Below are 20,319 nucleotides of genomic sequence, written 5' to 3' on the forward strand. Positions count from 1 at the left end.
GCTGAAAAACTTTTGTGAAAAGGAAGCAATTGCATTTTTGTTCCCACATGGATAGCCTCAAGTTTTGATACATAAACACAAAAAAATTTGTCACATCGCCCTCTTTAAATGATGAGCAAAATGTTTCAAGGAAGTAGAAAATCCAATTTTTTTTTTTTTTACATTTGAAATACTCTTTCTTCTACAACCTCTTTCTAATATAATTTTTCTGGTTCCAGAATTTCTCCTTCTTGTTTCCTTTCTTTTATTTTGTGTTTCCTTTTCACTTCTTGCAATACAGGGAAGGATTTGTTTAAAAAACAAAAACCCTTGTATAAAAAAAAAAGTCATATTCCCATCAGTTGAAAAATATATCGTTATTATATATAAAACTGAGAATGATAGTTTAAACATTCTCTGAGTTGATATCAAACAGGTGAGCTTTCACAAACAGTGAAAACTAATGTTTTGCAGTATGATAACAGCTGAAGAGAAAGAATTAAATATTTCTCTTAGTTCTGGTGTATATTCCACATCAGAGATCTCTCTCTGAAGAGGGCTTTTCTCTGGGCAGATCTAGATGCCAGGCTTTACTTGTGTTTTTAAGAACAGTACATGGCCTTCTATCCTTATGATACAGGCAGGCTTTACATAAGAGCATGACAGGTGCAGGTAATCTGTGTGGAAGTGCAGGGTGCAGTTCCTCCTGGGGTCCCAGCTCTCCAGCATCCACCCTGGAACCAGCCTGGAACATGTCATGGCTCCTGGGCAGATCATAAACCTGAGTGTCTTTCCTGCAGAAATCAGAGAAAAAGAACAAGGTAAAGTGGTGTATCCTGAGTCTCACCTCGAGATTCTGGAGGTGGAACATGACTGAAAAAGTGTGTTCTTGCTCCAGGCAGTGGGAGAGTGTTCCTGGACTGATATTTTATGAACATGTAGAGAAATATGCATTGGCATTTTCATGAGAAAAAGTACAGAATAAAATCATCTGTTTCAGTTGGAAGGGACCCACAATGATCATCTCATCTGGTCACCTGACCAATTCAGGGCTGACCAAATTAAAACATGTAAAATAACAACGTTGCCTAAATTTTCTTAAGCAGTGATAGGCTTGGACACCTCTCTAGGAAGCCTGTTCCAATACTTGACCATTATCTTGGTAAAGAAATCTTCCTAGTGCTCTGTCTAAGCCTTCCCTGGTGCAGTCTTGAACCATTGCACAGTATTAAATGGTACCTTGTCCTCAGGCTTTTAGTTTGATTTGGTAGAACTGTGGAATGAGGCATAGTTTAACACTAAATTGTGGTTAAATTATGTGGATAGAATTTATTGGACTTTGCTTGTGTTAGGATTCTCTAGAGTGAGATAACTAGCCCAAGCTTGAGACTATCTTTTCAATTTTGGATGGAATAGTTCAGTTCCAGAGACAATTGATTTTGTTCTAAGATAAACTGGATGAATTGTCTTCTGGAGGTGATATTTCTCAAATAATCTAGAGGAAAACTGCCATGACTAACTTAACCCTTAATGTTTAGAAACTTAATGTTGTGTAGGAAGCAGCTGGCTTAGATAATTTAGTCATTTTGATGTGGTCTTCATCAAGAAGATGACCATGAAAGCACATTCATTATTTCTCAGTTTGGGAAACTGTGGACTTTGACCACTATTAAATGCAAAATAATATAATGAGTTTAAGAAATGCTCATATTCTGAAGGTTCACAGCTATGACCTAAACCAGTGACTCATACTATGATGAGCAACATGGCCAGTATCTATTACTCACTAAAAATTGGCAACAGTGCTTGTTCTTTTAGAATTGTTGGTTTAATACCAATACTAATAGTATAAATTAAGAACAACAACAACAATTGGATACATAGTAGATATTGATTATTAACCCCTGAAAATCTCTAGAGATTGAAAGTGAGTAATGTTTTTCTGTAAACAAGGGAAAGAATTATTCTCAGCCAGGTTATGAAGGGCCATCATTTGGAAACGAGCATTCAGCTTCTGGAATAGCTGAGCACCTACACTTTTAAATGGGCTGAAGGAACTGCAATTGTTTCTCTGAAAACTGCCTAAGATTTTTTAACGTGTGGAGGAAAGCACACTGCAGAACAGAAGGAAATCAATACCTAGTATATTACTATGTAACAATATGCCAAACCAATATCAGGAATAGAGTACTGCAATAAAATAAAATAAATATTACAAGGGCTGAGAGAAATAAAAGTGAAATACTACAGGGCCAAAAACAAATCCATAGTGAGAATATTTATTCACATTTCAAATTCAAATCTGTATTCCAAATCAATACCAGAGACAGACTAGAGTGAAAAGAACAGGAATATTCCCAGGATGCTGAGAAATTCATACTGAGTGTCTATACCTTCAAAAACAATATAGGAGAGAGCCTTAACTCAGTTATTTTTAATATTCTAATTTATCTAATTTTATGTTATAGCTTCCAGAATTTAAAGGGAACTTAAAATTTAATAACATCCTTGGAAAAAAAGAAAGTGTTTGGTCCAAACACACCAACTGTCTTCGTGTGAAGCAAACTGTGTTTTGTGTGTGCATTCCACTGCTCTCAATCAACACAGTTTTGTTGCTATCTGTAAATACTGCTTACATTCTTACCCTGTCTCCTCTTTCTCACTTGCAGATGCTGGGTTGTTTCTAAATTAATTACAGCTGGTAAAAGGAGACACAGTAATTTAATTCATGTTTCAATTTATAAAATATGCTGTTCATAACTCTTTCATCATAAGGTACCTCTGCTTGGTCCCTTTACATTTTGGTGGGCTACTCAGATTCCCAGCATCAAGAGGCAGCATAAAGTGCTGGGCAGTGCTACCAACTGCTGCTTGAGTAAGACAAGAAGATGCAAGAGAGCTAAAATGTGTCCCTAGATATGAAAGGAGAATGCTATTTTTCTTGTAACTGAACCTTACCTAGTGTTAGCAATGCTGCAATGTTGTTGGCCTGTACTTCTCCAAACAAGCAACAGATCCATAGGCTCTTTAAATGTTAATTTTTTTTTTTTTATTGCCAAAGTTAAATATAAGGTAGTTTCTTCACTCATGTCTTTGTTCCTCTTCCTCCTCCAGGCTTTTAAGAAACAGCAGTAATAATGAAATAGAATTAGGAAAAGTAGAAATTCATCATTTAAATACATTGTATAGGTTATTCGAGGATGTTTCTGATAGGCAGGATGTATGGTACTTGTGGTTAGTGAGTGGTAAGAAGGCAGTGTGTTTCTCACATGACATTTTACATGCACATGACATTTTACAGTGTAAAACTGCTACTAAGTGACATTAAAGTTATGTGACATTAAAAAAATTGCTTTTTGACCATTGAGAAATGTGAAAAATTGTAGGATGGATAAATGATCTGCCATGTGTCAGGTGCAGGAAGTGCTTTTCCTAGTATTACATAAGGTGTTATGTAATTGAAGAAACCACCTCATTGTAAAACTACTTTGTTCTCCTGCCTCACTCCAGAGCCTCTGTATAGTGTCCTCAGCTCCTACTTTAATTTCAAATGAAGACTTATAGGAATAATGTGCATACATACAGTGACCAGCATTACCTGGTGGTTCATAAAAATGATGTGATTACAATATAAGTGAGTGCACAGACTGTAGCAAAATATTACCCATGGAAAAGTGATTGCAATTGTGACAGCCTCTTTGTTGCTATGGTATCTCTTTCCATGCCTTTGGCTAATCTGTCACTAGGAGAAATTTGCAGTTGTCTCAGTGTGTTTCTCATTGCTAACTCAGAGACCACTGTATCTAATCTGTCATTAAAATAGCAGTAAGTGGTATGCACATATTTTCTGAGAATAAATACAAGTTTTAGGGGACAGATAAGCTGGTACTGGAAATACGATGGCATTTTCTAGGGTCAAGCTGGATTTTTGCATTAATCAGTAATTATTGTTTTCATCTGGCATCACAGTTCTTTCATTTTGAAGCTTTCTATTTTTTATAGGGCACCTAAACACTAATCTTTTGGGACACTTGGACATTTTGATGGAAATAGTTTGCATGCCAGCCAATGCATGTTAAAAGGAGCCATCAGTATTCAGTGCTATGCAATTTACTGATTTTCCTAAAGATAGCCTTTATATACTGAATTTGCTTCTTTAATGTGGAGCTGGTGTGCCTAGTTCTACCCTGTGTAAAGTTGTGAGTCTCCATTTGGCAGAGTCTAGAACTACAGCTTGATGAGTTCCTTTGTGTTCACAGAAATCTAGACATGTCATAGTCCTTTCTCCAATAGCAAATGTACTCTGAAATGTCTACAAAAGACTAGTTATGGAATAAGGATTAAAGAAAGTGTTGTAGTGTGAAATGCTATAAGCCAAGTCACAGACTGAAAGATCGGTCAAACTTGTTGGACAGGTAAGGATAATCCAAGCATTTGAATCCCAAGACATTTTAAGTTTCAAATTTTGTTTTGTTCTGTTCTGACTTTGATTCCTATGGATACTGAAATAAGGAATGAGAGTGCGTAACATCAAAACAGATAATGGATTAAAGGCAATATTCACAAGTACAGATCTTCTGAAAAGAAGGAGCCTGATTATACATCACTTTCCTATAGCTCCCTGTGAATACACTGAGTGTAGTACCAAGCTGTACAGAAGGGGCAATATAATTTTTTGTGAGTAGACACATTGTGAAAATCATGAGAAATGAAATCTTTTGTAATCCCTTCATCACACTCACAATGTAGTAATACATGCTGTAGTTTATGCATTTTTATCAGGGAATAGTTTCTCCGAAGGTAAGAGTGCAGCTAGGATACATTGTAATGCACCATTTTGGCTTCTTCAGAACCTGAACATTGACAGAATTACACTGCAAAGTAAACTATTTCTGCAATTTAAAGAAAAATGCAAATAGATTTCAGTTGCATGTCATTAATTACTAATCAGTGATTTTTGCAACCATTACTTTTTTCCATGTGTAAAACCTCCAATTCATCTGTCCAGCCAAGATGTTTTCTGCCTTTGTCCCAAACGATTCAACTTGTGATTTTTTTTTTTATTCTTCTGCCTTGTCCTTTGCTGGCATGTTTGAGAGATTGACCTCATGTCTGAAGAATATTTTTCTGCCTCTGTGATGGAAAATAAAAACAAGTTCTTAAGGCTGTTTGTTAATGACTGGTTGTCTTCACTTCCCTGTGAATTTCCACTTTTCCAGCAACCTGACACCAAAATCAAAGGTGTTTCTACTTCCATTTGCAGCTTCATTCTGCCAGTCTCTTTGCCATTCACAGCTGTGCAAGAAGGGCTCTTTGAATATCTAGTAGTCCTTTTAAATTGGAAAATGTTTTCAGCTTCCAATATCTCAGAAATTACTGTACAAGACATGCCAGTATCATGTGAGTCATCCTGGCATGCTCTAAAATTGGTGCTTCTTCCTTGTCTCACCCTTCTTTCTAGTCTGTAGGAGCTTCTTTGGGTCATTTCTGCAAGTCAGAAATTATGCATTTCTGGTCAGAGAGACCAGGGTATTCTGAAACCTCACATTATCTGCTGCCTAAATAGCTGCAGGCAGAATTTTTTCCACTTTCCCTGGGTATTTGGCAGAGGCTTCACAGACTCTGCATAGTTGCTTAGTTGCAGAAATGTATGAGGGAGCCCTCAATTGTTCAAAAGGTAATGCTTTCAAATCTTCAAAATAACATCGTTTTCTTGAGGTATTTCCTTACTCATTAGGACTGATTATAGAAAACACCTCCTTGGAGCAGCTTTGCTTTTCTGCCTTCTTATAGGGAAGGAAATTAATAATAATCACTGTGGAGTGGAGAGTCAGACATACAGAGCATTCTGAGCCTACACAGTCACTGCTGAAGGAGTCAAGAAGTCTCAAACCAGTTGAAATCAGATCACTCAGATATCATTCCCTTGCATAGTAAAGTGAGCATGGTTGTAAATCTTAACTCTTTCTTCCTAAGAATAATGAAGATAATCCCATCCTTTGTGAAAACTCTTCTAAATGAAAAAATATTCAGGCAGTAATAAGTGGAAGATTGCTGCCTATGACTAAATAACTAAAGACAACCAACACAGAGTTAACTTGCATGAGAATGTAAAGATAACTCATTTTTTAAATGTCTTTTAGTTTTACTCCTTCCACCACCCTGGTGAACACCAAGTCAATTTCAGGCAAGACACTACTTCTGTGTATAGAGAATAGACTCCAAAGGACTTTTCACATTCCATAAAATGGAATCTGAGCTTTATTCTACTGCATTATTAGAATATATAGATGATCCCTTCTTACATCTTACAGTCCTGATTATCATCCATCACCTTCCATATCTGCAGTGATAAATGCCACAGAACTCTGAAGTACAGATTCTGGGTGAAGTCACAAAATATCCAGTCCACCTGGGCTTATTTGTATGACCAAATCTGTAAAATTGTGTTGGCAAGACTGAACAAAACTTTGTCTCCAGTTTATGAAGATCAATGGGTTCTCAAGGAAACAATGGATCGTGTCTAATCAACATGTAATAACAAACTCAGTAGTAATAGATCCAAGAATTTTAATAGAGTAGCAGTTTTGTCTTTCCAGGCTGAAGAATGTCAGAAGATGAATTACTGATGCCAGCCAGAAAAACTTGTTTCTTCATCCTGAATTCAAGATTTGTGTCTTAGGTACATGTTCCTGCCAAAGGAAGACCAAACGACTTTATCTCTGCTCATGCTTTCTCTAATTCAGGCAAATGCACTCCAAATCCAGTTGGTTTCTCTAGAACTTGGAGATCTCTCTATCCTGATTTCTTGTCACCTTTTCAGAGTGACTTTGGAAAATGCAAATTTCTCATCTTCAAGGCATCATTCCAATTCCACTTGCTAATAATTATTGTTCATCATCCACTAAGTAGAAAAAAGGAACAGGAGACTTTCTTCTAGAATGGAATTTGACAAATCTGAAACTTATTACTTGGAAAGCCAATTACTTTTTTGAAGGTCATTCACAGAGTCCTTCTTCTTTCTCATAACCTTAAAGAACATCATTGGTACTTACATTTCTGAAACTTGAAAGCAACAACCTCTTGTTAGCCTTTTGGTCTTTCCTTCATTTATTGAGATTTTAGAATTCCAGAGTCTAATTGCAATTAGATACTTTGATTAATTCATATTTGTTTTGTCTTAGGTCACATTCTATTTAGAAATATATGTGAAGATAACCGGACAGGTTCTATAAGAAAGAGAAATTAAATTGAATACCATCATAGGTTCTTAGTTAAAACTCCTAGCATTTGTTTTTAGCTTTGACAGAATACTTCTTTTCTGTATACTATGAAGTTCAAAAATAGTATCCAGATGTTCCAGAGTACAGAGATTTTACAAGGTGTTGTAACTTTCACCTGGATATCTCCATAATGCTCAAACATGAAAACATTTACTTATTAAACTGACAGTACTTGTGGTTCTTTTAATATTTGACCAAGATGACTACAACTATTGGAATCAGAAACCAGAATCTTGATGATGTCTTAGAGAAAGAGACTTTGTTTTGTTTTCCTGGGCAATTTCTTATTGCTCATCTATGACAGCTTCTGGGTCAAAAGCTCTCAGGTCTTCCTTTTCACAGTTCTATTAGGACTTGAGAAAAGATCTTGGGGATTTTTCTAAAATCCTCCAAATCTACCACCTTTCTTCTCTTTCTTATCTGTACTGGAGTGATGGCATAATGGGTACTCATACAGGAGAAGGTTAAAATTAGATTTCCTGAAAATAATTTTGTATTTTCTGAATGGGTACCCACTACTCTGACATCATCCATTTTTAAGCCAAAATTTCTCCAAGCACAGAAAAGTCTTTTCTTCGTGTGGAAATTCTAAGTAGATGAAAAGAGAAAGGAAAATGATCGAAGGGATTCCAGTTGATGATTGATTCATTGATGATTGATTCATTTTAAATATTTTTTTTCCTTCCTGGATATTGGTTCTGCTGTTTTCTAACTTGTTTTTTAGTTGTCTTATATTCCCTCAGCTATGGCAGTATTCCTGGAGCCAAGTGTGAGTGCACTTCCTCAAAATGCCAGCAATGGAAGCTGGTAAGCAAGTGGGGAAAAATCACCAGAGGAATCTCTGAAGCTTGGGACAAAGGCAGAAAACACATCAGTACTGCACTAACAGAACAGCAGGTACTCTTAGAGAGAAGATAAAATTACAGGTAAGGAAATAATTTACATTTCTCTTTTGAACTTGTCCAAATGGCTTGTTATTCTCCATTCAAAATACCAGGAAAAAAATTTACAGCATAAAATTTGGAGAAGAAAAATATCTAAATTTTTACTAACTTAGACTACCTGATTTCTTAGTGGAGATAATTGGAAGTTCAGTCTGACCCCATTTCTGGAAAATATATTAAAAGATGAAAATCCTTTATGCCGATTAGACAACTTAAAACCTCAGTTTAGTTTTTAAACAAGGCTGGGTTTGTTTTTTTTTTTTAATTTGTTTTGCTTTTTCATATTTGGAATGTAAACACAGGAAACTGCTTGTTATAAGTTTTCCTTTCCAGTCAAAAACAAGTGTAGCCTTTTCTATGTGAAGTCACAAAGACATAAAAAAAGTCACAGACAAAGCCAAAGACAGAATAATTCTCTTCCCATCTCTCCATTTCCACTCCCTGACAGTTGAAAGGGTAACATGAATCTTTATTAAGCTTCAGTTTCCTCACATGTTGAAAGGAAAGAGGTTGATTTTATCTTCCACTTGGGATGATTAGGTGAGATAAGTGGTGTAGATGAGAAAAAAATTACATTTATGTAATTAATTGTCTTGCAGTCTTTTATGCCGCCATGCTGCAGTCCCACTATGGAGTTGTGATCACCATAAAAACCTCAAGAGGATATATCCTTGCATGAATTGCTGCAGTTATTATCTGTTAAAGAAAGTAAAACAAGGTTTATGTTTAAGTCTTCTTTTATTATGAAATTGTTGTCTGTAAATGAAACATTGTGCTAAGTTAAAATAATTCTACCATAAACTCAGTTCCTACCGAGTTACTGAAACATTGAGAAAACCAGGTTATGTTCAATACAGTGGCATAACCTTTTGTAGGACAGTAATAATGATTACACAGAACGGACTAATGAATTGGATTTAGCCTTGATGCAACTCATATGTCTTCATCAGCTACTCACTATCATAATTGTCTCAGTGAGTTGTACCAATTCTATTTTGTAAACTATCCAGTTCAGCAAAATGTGAACACAGGACCATATTAATTGGTTTAATAGTATTCAAATATGTAGAGATTTTATTTAAGCAATAGATTTTTGTTGTTTTGAGTTTAATCATCTATTTTCAATGATCTGCAGCATGATATTAAAGTTAAAACGGTTAAAAAATAAAAGAAGAAGACTTAAAGAAATTTTGGTGATCTTTTGAGATGCTGTGAATCACTTTTCAGAAGCAATCATTATTGGCAGGTCCAAAATCTATCTCAAATATCTAGATAAAGAATTATCTGTCTGAATTGAATATTGTCTTTTGAAATGTATAATATATCATCTCTTATTTTATGGTGTTTCCTGTAACCTAATTTTTTTTTTTTTTTTTTTTTTTTTTTTTTTTTTTTTTTAACTTTAAACATGTATTAGGAGAACACACTCAAATCTTTCATTTTGAAGGAATTGTCTTCTGACTTCATGACTACTTTCTGTACCACAGGTCTATGCATGGACTTATTCTCAAAGAACTTTAAAATTACTGTTTTGTCATACTGAAATGCTGTTGATATTCTTTCAAAAATGAGTGTAAACTATAAGTTTCTATTGCTTTTTTGTTTCAATTTGAGTATGTTTGGATATTTTGAAGACAATGCACTTTTCCTAAGAGAATGTTCTCTGATTCTAAAATTAGATTTTTTCCTGTATTTTGTATTTTTCCTTGTAAGTTTTAAAAATATTCCAACTATATCAGTTTTGTTTTCTGTAGCTAATTTCATAACAGTGTAGTACTTGACATGTGTTTGTTTCTTAGGCAAACGTGTAAGACTCCTCAAGTCCGAATGGAGAAGTAGAGAAAGGAGGTTTCTGCTGTGCCTGATGACAATTTTTGTTTTTCCCACACACAAAAAATATTCTGGCTCCACGTTGGAGCACTAGTTGTGATGAGTCCTAGTCTTGGTCGGATTCTAAGGAAGGGCCAGAAGGTTCGTTGAGGAATAAAGAGTCAAACCACTCCAGAAAATGTGTTCCAGCCCTGGTTTATTACTCACAGAGCAGCAGGTGTGTACAAATACAGGTTTACATAGTATTAACAGGAATTGTTGTACCTTACTCCTCATTGTAGCTGCTTAGTTTGCTGCAGACATTAAAGACTTGTGGCTCATTTGGGCAGAGCTTCTGGAGGGTCGTTGGAGTAATTTACTGTGCTTCTAAGCAGCCTCAGTGTTACTTAGTTGCTTCTGGGAGCCCTAAAATGTCTTCACACATCTGACTTTCAAAGATAGACCCAGTTGGTAAGCTTAAGTTACTCATGAGATACTCTGGAGAACAGGGTTAGGAAATGAAGTCCCTCTTAAGACATTCAGTCTGGTGTGACATCTGTAGTTGAAACCTCCGTATCCAATAATTAATTAAATTTCAGAACAAAACTAAGAAATGGGTATTTCCATTATATTCCTAAGATAGGCTAAAAGTTGCCCATCTATCTTAAAGCTGTGTTAAAGATGAAGACCTTTATATTTACAGGAACATATGCCATGCTCTGAGGTATTTTTCTTTTACCTACTTTTCTAGTCCTACCTTTCAGACTATTTGAAATAATTGGAAAGCTCACTTTACATGTGAAAGATTTCCAAAGCCTTTTAGTTTCAATTACAATTTTCAACACTGATTGTCTAGATATTCCTCTTTACCACCAAAAATGTCCTGCTGAAATCCTTAAGAGCAGTGGGAAATAAAGCAGTACAGAGTTACATTTCAAATGCCATTGCATGAAATGAGTTTTCAAAATGTTTGTCTCTCTATAATGGAAGTCCTAAGTTCAGGAATAGCACAAGTACAGTTCCAATTAGTCATTATGCAATAAATGCAGAAGAATTATAAGGTTTTAGAGTCTCATGGTTATCAAAGACCTGGGAACCTTTTGAGTCATGTCCTGGGAAATAGTCTTTTTAATTAATAAAATGAGTTAGTCATAGTTCCTGAAGGACAAGTGTGAGGATCTAGAATCCTAAACCGCTTAACAGGCTTGGGAACATGTTTGGATTAATAATTTTCATACTGCAGTGCCTAGAATAAAGCTAAGAGAACAATTAGAAACTCTTGAGTCCTTAAATAAAAAGTTAGGTAGAGTCAAAATTGTATAAATAGGAATGAAATGTTTGATGATTTGGAAAAGTATCTTCCAATACATAACCTTCTCTAAAAGTAATTGAATCTGTGCAGTAATCATAAAATATCTGTTTTCCAGACTGCTCACAAGTGACTCAAATTTTGCCTTTTGTAATTAGCCCAAGTCAAACAGCTGTCTGTAATACTAAAATAATGGCCTATGTCCTAATTAATGGTCCCTTGAAATATGCTTGAGTCACCTTGATTCCTCAGGTTTTTGAAATGGTTCCTCCTGCCTCTAGAAACTTAGTTATTTACTAATAAATCCTTACCTACATACTGTAAAGGGCCAATGTATATAGGAGCTTTATTCCAGAAAGATCCTTAACATCCTTTTGTCCCCTTTCCCCAATTCATTGGAATGTTAATTACAGGATTAACCACCTGTGAGGAAATTGTGAACCTGTCTTTTGTTAGCATTTGGAAAGAATTTTGGATTACCACCGGTACAAGATAGTAGTACTAGGACAGAGGCATTTTCCAAGCTTACAAGTTGAGCTGTTTCAGAGAATGACCACGCACAAGTGGCAATGCAAAATGTCATTTGCTTTCACAAGCCATGTATGAATGATAGTGCATGGCAAACACACTGTATGGATTTTAAAGTTCCAGAAGTTAGTGTGCTTCCATCTGTTCAAAAGATTAATTTCCAACCTCACCCTCATTCTCAGAGGTCAAAGGTGGAAAAAATGCACTTGCAGATGTTTGTTTCTGGTTATATGAACCCTTCTGTTTCTACACTGTAATATTTCTATTAATTCTCACTACTACAACAAAATTACTTGTGCTATAGGAAAAGAAAACCCACTGATATATATAGCCATCCCAATTTCATTCCTTTTTAGGGAAGGTTTGTAAAGAATCACTTTGTTCATAATTTGATTAATTATTTGTGGTGTTTTGCAAACAGTGTAAGACAGAATACCACAATAAGGACAAAAAATGCACAGAAATAAATTGCATACAAACAAGGGCTGTTTAGGTATGGGATCTCTGTCTTCTCCCCGTGACTTGGAGATCAGTCCATTGAAGGCATTTCTGAAGCCATTCCTTATGGCTTTTGTCATTCTCTGTATTTAGCTTATCTCATGTTGGTTCTTAAATAAATTTGTGAGTCCTTCTTTTATTTTTGCTTGAAATCCCTGTACCATTTTTGTTTCCCACAGGCTTTTAACATTCTAGAGAAAAATGGAAGGGGTGCCAAGATGACTTTGTCTTGTGAAATTTCACTTAGCTCTTTTCACTGAGCTACTAATTGCTTTCACAAAAAATAATTTCCTTTCTATGTCTTATGTATCTCAAGAAAAAAATAAAAGAAAAATCCTGAGTATGCTTAGGTGACACAGCCTATGACCACACACAATCCTGTATGGTTGATGGAACAGTTCTAATTAGAAAGAAAAAAACTCTATTAAGTACTTTCTATTTCTTTGGAGAAAACCTAGAACAGAGGATCCATCCATGTGGAATCATCTGTCAAGGCAAGAGACATTGGCTTAACAATTTTACCTTTCATGCATTTGCATTGATACAAAGTCTTGTCTTCCCTCCAACTCTCCTCACACAGATTGTCCAGAAAAATCTCTTGAGGCTGGTAGCTTATTTAATGTGATGTCATGAGATCTTTTAATCTCTGATCCATTCTGTATTATCCTGGCAAAAATGCTTTACCTAAAGACTGAGGTTTTTCTGAACTATACTAAGCAGAATAATATGGAAATCTTCAGGTGCATTTAATTATGTATTGTTGTGTTAAAGTAAAACAAGTGAGTCCACATACAATTACAGCCAATTTACAGCAGCCACTCACTAATTTAAATTAAAAAGTCTGCAACTGCAGAGTAATTATGCTTTAATTGCATATTTAGGACAAGAAAATGAAGAGAATCTAATGCAGTGTATTTATGACATAACAACGGTGTGAAAAAGTTTATTAGCATAAAGAGAGAAATTGTGTTCATTTGTTAATGAACAAATTAATTCAAATCAATACCTAAGATGCTAAAGGTTTAATGTACTATTTAAATTTTATTGTTAATTTTCCATACGTATTAATTATTAACTGAAAATTTGATTTGCACCTATTCAGGGTATTGCTGCTCTCCAAGGATTTTAAAGATCAGACACATATTGGTTTTGGTTCCTCTTTTTCTATTAAGGCCTTTGGCACAATACCTTAGTACCTTACTTCCCAGACACAAATAGCATTTACTATTAGGCATTTTATTAGGCATTTCTGGGAATACTACAGAAATACTACTAGCTAAAATTTAATAGCTTCTTTATGAAACTACCTTTAATAACCAAGAGGTTTGTTCACTCCCTGATGTGTATGGTGCATGGATATATAACTTCCATTAATATTGATGTGCAATCTGTGGTTGAACATAGAAGTATTAGCATCATACACAGAGGCAAATGTGGACCACTATTTATATGTACCTCTGTAGGTGAGTGACCTGATATAGAGAAATGTGAATGGCTATCTACTTTTTCTTACTTTTTTCACTGTCTTGGTTTAAAAGATAGGTGTCTGCCAAGAAAGGCAGGAACCTCTCTTGAAATGGAAAATGTAGACCCACTCCCTCCAAATATTATAGTTTTGAAATTAAAAGGCTGTCAGGCAAAGATATAGGAATAGGAATAACAGTTCTTTATTAGGAAAAATTAAAATAGAAATACAGTACTACAAAGAACAAACCCAAAACACTGACAGAGTCAGAATACAACCTGACACCCGTCAGTCAGGGTGTTGGTAGCAGTCCCATTAAATGGTGACTGCAGTCCCCCTGGAGTGACAGATGTGTTGAAGCAGTGCTCCTGTAGAAGGTGCAGTTTTGCTCCAGTGTATGTTGCTTTCATTGAGGTATTTTCACCATAGGGTTGTAGCGCTAGGTGAGGGGAGCAGATAGGCCTGCAGATTATGATTTTTTTTTTTTTTAATTTGTTTTCTTATGACTGAAAATACATTTGCACTCCCAACAGCCATGTAATTGAGAGTCATGTACGTGCAAAAATGCCATTTTTGTTATCTGAGATTTAACATCTTAGCCCACACATGATAGATCTGGGTGTAATAGAATAATACATCACAGGATAGTTGAGGTTGGAAGGCAACTCTGCAAGTGCCACCCCTGGCTTAAGCAGAGCAATCTAAAGCCAGTTAGGACCAGCTTTTGAATATCTTCAAGAATGGAGCCCACAATCTCCCTGGGCAATACGTGCTAGCCCTAAGTCACCCTCACATTAAAAACTTTTTCTTGAGAGGGAACTGTTTGTGTTTGCTTGTTCTCAGTTTCTTGTCCTGGTGCTGGGCACCACTTGAAAAGTGTCTGGCTCCATTTCCTTGGCACTCCTTCTTCATGTACTTTTACGCATTGAAGGGATCCCCCCTGAGCCTTCTCTTTTCCAGGCTGAATAGTTCCAGTGCTCTCAGTCTTTCCTCATATGAGATGCTCCTGTGTATTATTTGCCTTAGTAGCTCTATACTGGATAGACAGATAGGTAGACACACACACACACACACACACACATATATAAATATATGATATAGATAAAGATATGCATAGGTATAGATACATGTATTACAAATGTAGCTCATAAAACTCCACTTGCAGATAGTATCAGATGATGTGTATTTTCCATTGTGTAGCTCAGTGGCACCTGGCCCCATACGTAGAATTCCAGCTTGCTACAATAAAGCAGAAAAATAAATAACAATAAGATGGTGCATCAGCCTTTTGAGCTTTGGTGCAGAGCATAGGAATATGTTGCCTGACTTTCAAATTAATTCTTTATTATTTTTTCAGGCAATCTTCCACTTTAGAAGGGGCCACATGAGGCTGTTTCCAGCAGAAAGACCAAAGCAAAATAAAAGCAGTGTAATAAATAAGTCTGTGTATCATAAAAACCACGAAGTACAATTTTATTATTGCCTCAAGTGCAGTTCCTAGAAACAACTCTGTGGAGAAGGCAAACTGAAGTAATGAACTCCTTGAACAGTCTGTTTAATATTCTGTTTGTTCTACGTTTATGCTCTGCGGAGCTGACAAGGACTGTATGCAAACAGTTTTGCTAAGGGCAAAAAAATGTTTCATCGTTAAGGAGCATGACCCTTCTCTCTGTGATCAAAATGAAAAGCATATGCCCCTTGATGTCATAAAGTGTTGTGACCATTCCAATGAGTTGTTCCTCAAGCCTTGGGACATTTCCCCCTGACACAGTTTGATATTAAATGGTTATGCGATGATTAATTGTATCCACTGACACAGCAGAAATATTCCTCTAAGTTATGTTTCTTTGATATGACAGACTTTTTCTTATAAAGTTTAAAATCCAAATCAGTTAGAGGGAAAGTCCAATTATTGAGAAATGCTTTGTCCTCCACTCTTTCTCACTGGTCCTTCTGTTTCTCTCTTGTTTCATGTTAGGCTGGGTGAAGCCACTCTAAATTAAATCCTTGGTAGTTTTTAAATTTGTGAATAACCAGCTCTCTATCTTTTGTTAACTTGTGCATGAGTTTTGTCCTGTTTCTCCACTAAGTGATTATTGCCTTTTCCAAGCTGAATGATTCTATGATGTTATTTATGATTTTTTTGTAAAGATGCATACAAAGAGTGGAAGACTAAATAAATAAATAAATAAATAAATAAATAAATAAATAAAGCTCCAGTATGAGTCACTGTATACTCAATGGCTAAGAGTTAAAAAGCATGGCTGTTACCATACAGAATTTTTAACAGCAACAAAAAAAGCATTACAGAAAACAGAAATTTGTGGGCTGGCAATTCATGCTTTTATTATATGTTTTAGGCATTGTCACATGCCAATTTCTTCTTGGCAAATCCTATCCCCACCAATCAATTAAACACAGTTTAAGCTGGGGAGCAATGCCATCTAATACCATGAGGGTTTATTCCCATACTTAAAAACAATTGAAAGACCTTTGGTGGACAGAGATCTTACACTTCAGTCTGTTTCCAGTTCTTCGGAAGTAGATTCACTATGTCCAGTTTTGATTTTCGGATTTTCTTTTTCTTTGCAGGTAACCCGATAGCTAAAGACAAATCAAGCCAATCTCAAGGCTGATAACATTAAATACAACACAGGAATTTCATTCCTCCAGGCAATCCTTGAAGTGAAATTTTATACTGCTGAGGTGTATCCTTCAGAATCAATTGTTTCAATGAGAACCTGGCTTGTAATCAGCAACAGCCTTGAGATCAAAACTACTGGAAAGTTATTTTGAACTTCTGTGTGACAAATATTTCGACTGATTGAACTGTGTACACTTGTAAAATTGTACTTGCTGAGGAATTTGCAGCTGTAATCACAAGCTAATATTCTAAAAGTGCAGAAAAGCAGCAAACTTCTGGGCTCTCCGTTGCAGATCAGTGGGTTTTCATCTTGAAGAAGTCAACCTCTGAAATGTATTGGATCCTTCACTCTAAAATGATCCTTGGTCCACAGTTCAGATTGCTAGTGGGACTGCACACTGCTTTAATGAAATTTCTGTCGCAGAAATTGTCCTCTGGCATGGCACAGTTTTAGACATTTTTATTTGTGTTCTAATCTTGCAGCTCTCAAAGGTACATATTTCAACATCTTAAAGTTGCTTTGTTATAGGAATGGAATTATATATCCATTGTTAATAATTATTGTTGACAAGTAATAGTTATCTGAATACATCAGTCATATTAGAATGCATAGTCAGGTTGACATGTTTCCCTAAGGCTAACCAACTACTGCAGCTTAACAGTTAAAGAAAGTAGTGGTCAAAACTCAATTACCACTTCCATAATAAGGCATTTTATATCTTTAATATGTACATTTCCATTTAGTTTGAAGGAAATGGGTGATTACAATATGTACTTTACTTTCCTAACCTTTAATTCATTTAAATTGATGGTAAGCAGTCAATTACACTATTTCATCCCTTTTTTTATAAAAGTAGGCAGGGATATAAATGAGTTTTGCAAATATGATATTGAAGGGTAATAATTCAGAATTTTTGTCTTTTTATTAAAAAATAAAATCTCTTGCTTGAACCTAAGTACTGATGGATGCTTATGTAGATGTCTGCTCAGTCTGTTTGCCATAAAGGATACAGGTCCTAGTGCTCTCCCAGTTTTACACTTCATGGGTATTTTGCTTGCTTACAGTCATCCTATTCAGATCTGTTTTGTTTCTAACTTTGCGATGTGTTGTTACATGAAAAAAAATCCTCAATATTTAAAAGCCTTAAGCATCTTTGAGCTTTTTTCTAAGTTATTACAGAATGTATAATTTTATACTCCATGTAATGTATATTGTACCATCTGTAATGTTGATGCAAATAAAATTTGGTAATTCCTTTTAGTGGCACTGCCTAAACATACTGACTAGAGGGAATTCTGACTGTATGCTTTGGTGAATTGAAATGAAAGACACACACACTTAATGGTAGTCAAAAACACATAGAGGTAAGCTTGTTTAAGTCCTATGTGGTTATCAAACTCAGCAAACCAAAAAAAAAAAAAAAAAAAAAAAAAAAAAAGAAAAAGAAAAAACAAAAAAGAGTAAAAGAGGTTTAGGAAGAAATGGTTTAATCATTACAAGCCATTGACATGGCTAGTCTAGTTATATATTAAGTTCCAAGATGAATGAACACCCTGGCGTGCTCTGCTTGTCACTGTAGCCCCTGCTGTTCCAAACCCATTTCATTAACTCTGCTGTATTATTCCACAGGAGAGCTTAAGTAAAATAAATTGCTGTTGGGAATAAAATTGAGAAGTATATTCTATCATTATTTCATGGGAAATAATAAAAAATATGTTGACAGGAAAAGATCTTATTTTCTGATTAAAATTTAATTAGAATAAACCATTTGTAGAAGAAACTAGGTCTCTGGTATTTTAGGATGGATTAGTATTATATGGATTTGTGCTAAGAGGTTCAGATGGAAGGTAGCATCTTAAAGAGGTTGTCTGGGACAGTGCAAAGTGTAAATGTGCTGTTTTGTAAAATCTGAATATGGCCTCTATTTGGTTGAAAATATATATCATGCTTCTCAATACTTGTTTCTTTGTTTCCTTGTTCTTAAACAGCGCTGAAAATACTGTATTATATACAAGTGTAACACATGCATACCAATAAATGAAAATAAATGGATTTTCAAATATTCTGAATAGCTTCTCTGCAGTAGATTAATGTGACTATTCATAGCAAGTGAATAAAATTGTAATGTAAAATAGAGTTCCCTGTATGGATGTGCACATTGAAGATACGTTTACTCATGGAACAAAATAATTTTTTAGCAAATAAGAATCTCAAAGGTTATATTAACTTTATATTTCTTCAGTAGAGCAGAGAAAGTGGTATTTCCTACCACTTTGAAATGTCCTTTTTAAAGGAACTGATGCCTATGGGAAATTCTGGTGCATGCAATGTTGTTTTTTTAGGTCAGATTGAATAATGTTTATTTTCCTTCACAAAATGTGGATCCTGAAAAATTATCATTTAGATGCTTTAAGCAGCAACAAAGACATGGTAGACAATCTTGAAAAAGTAAAATTTCAGGGTAATTTGTGGAACTGTTTAAAAGAGAAGAAAAAAGAAAACCAGTTAGTCAGATCTGCTTGTGCACCTTGAAGCAAGCTGGGAACCACAGCTCAGGTGTCCATAGTGAAGGTGTAATGCTGCTTTGAAAATGGAGTACAGGTGACTGGATCAGCTATGTGCATTCATGTATGCATGTGAATTCCTTCAATTAATCCTTTATTCCTTATATGCTACTGTCTAGATCATTTCATCTGATTGCAAAAAGGATCAGGCATAATGATCAGAGGGAAATCCATGTTACTCTTTGAGTTAAATAATCATCAAGAATTCTGAACTGCAGAAGATAAAGTTCTGCAGTTCCAAGTGGCAGTGAATTGAGAGGGAAACTAAAATCACTGCTTTGTTCATAGCTCTCACTGTTAAATGTATTGGATCAATTCAACAAAGCACAAAAGGAAGTCCTGATATGAATATTAATGGAAAAAAATTCATATCAGATCAAATGAATCCAAAATAAAGTTTAAAAAACTTTCAAGTCTAGGTCTTGGTTGCATGTGGCTTATTGGTCATAATGAATGTTAACCATTACAACAGCACTGCTACAGATAACACTGTTACTACTAATATAAATACACCTATTGTGCTATATAGTGTCAATTTTTGTATTTATCCTGTATCTTTTAAATCTTGACTCGTTCAGCTCTGCCAAAAATTTTACTGGTGCAGCATTTCAGAACTTCACCAAACCAATGCAGCTCTGTTTTGTGTAGAATCTATATGCTTTAGAGCGCATCAGATGCCTTTATTTTGTAAGTAAAGAATCTGATATAAAGTAGTTTAATTTGTTCGTTTTCATGAAAAGATATGCAGGGATTTTAATTTTTTTTTGTCATTATAACTGTACAGCTGGCTTTTATAATTTCTAGGTAATACATGAAAATCTGTAGCAACAAAACAGAAATATGTGATTGGCATCCTTTTCTGTTTATTTACTGCCTCCTCCTTCATGCCTCAAATTTTACACATCTGTTGTCAACCAATCTATTGGCAAGGAAAAGGAGCAAAGTTTTGATTTGCAAGAGGACTATTGCCTTAATTTCTAGTTGCTTTTTGATAGCTCTCCATCACATCTGTCACACCTGAGCAATCTGATGCAATTAAATGATTTCTCATGGATTCAGTTGTCTTAAATTGGAAAATAAGAATTTCCTAATCACTTTGTCTTTATAACAGTTTTTATCCTGATAAGTTTTCTGTTTATTCTTTCACAAAATGAGTGAACATTTCCAGATTACATCTTTAGTCTTGTTTCTGTAAGAGCTTATGTAACTTTTGTACACTAATTTACAGACAATCGTTGCAAATATTTTAGCAAAAATATGGCTGGATTTTTTGTATGTTCTGTATTCTTCTGTAC

The 20,319-nt window shown here is 35.1% G+C and overlaps 1 protein-coding gene across 5 annotated transcripts in view; it reads left to right on the forward strand.

Annotated features, from left to right (window-relative positions):
• Positions 1–18,625, forward strand: part of TAFA2 (TAFA chemokine like family member 2) — a 177,731-nt gene extending 159,106 nt beyond the window's left edge. For 4 of the 5 annotated variants that reach the window (XM_079304626.1, XM_079304625.1, XM_079304627.1 and 1 more), the window contains 2 exons: positions 10,006–10,253; positions 16,408–18,625. In XM_079304626.1, coding sequence (XP_079160752.1) covers positions 10,006–10,017 — 12 coding nt within the window. In that variant the 3' untranslated portion in view covers positions 10,018–10,253; positions 16,408–18,625. The remainder of the gene's footprint in view (positions 1–10,005; positions 10,254–16,407) is intronic. The other variant, XM_079304623.1, reaches the window with a different exon arrangement.
• The last annotated feature ends 1,694 nt before the right edge of the window (positions 18,626–20,319 follow it).

Source organism: Erithacus rubecula (assembly GCF_903797595.1).
Source record: "Erithacus rubecula genome assembly, chromosome: 4".
NCBI lineage: Eukaryota > Metazoa > Chordata > Aves > Passeriformes > Muscicapidae > Erithacus > Erithacus rubecula.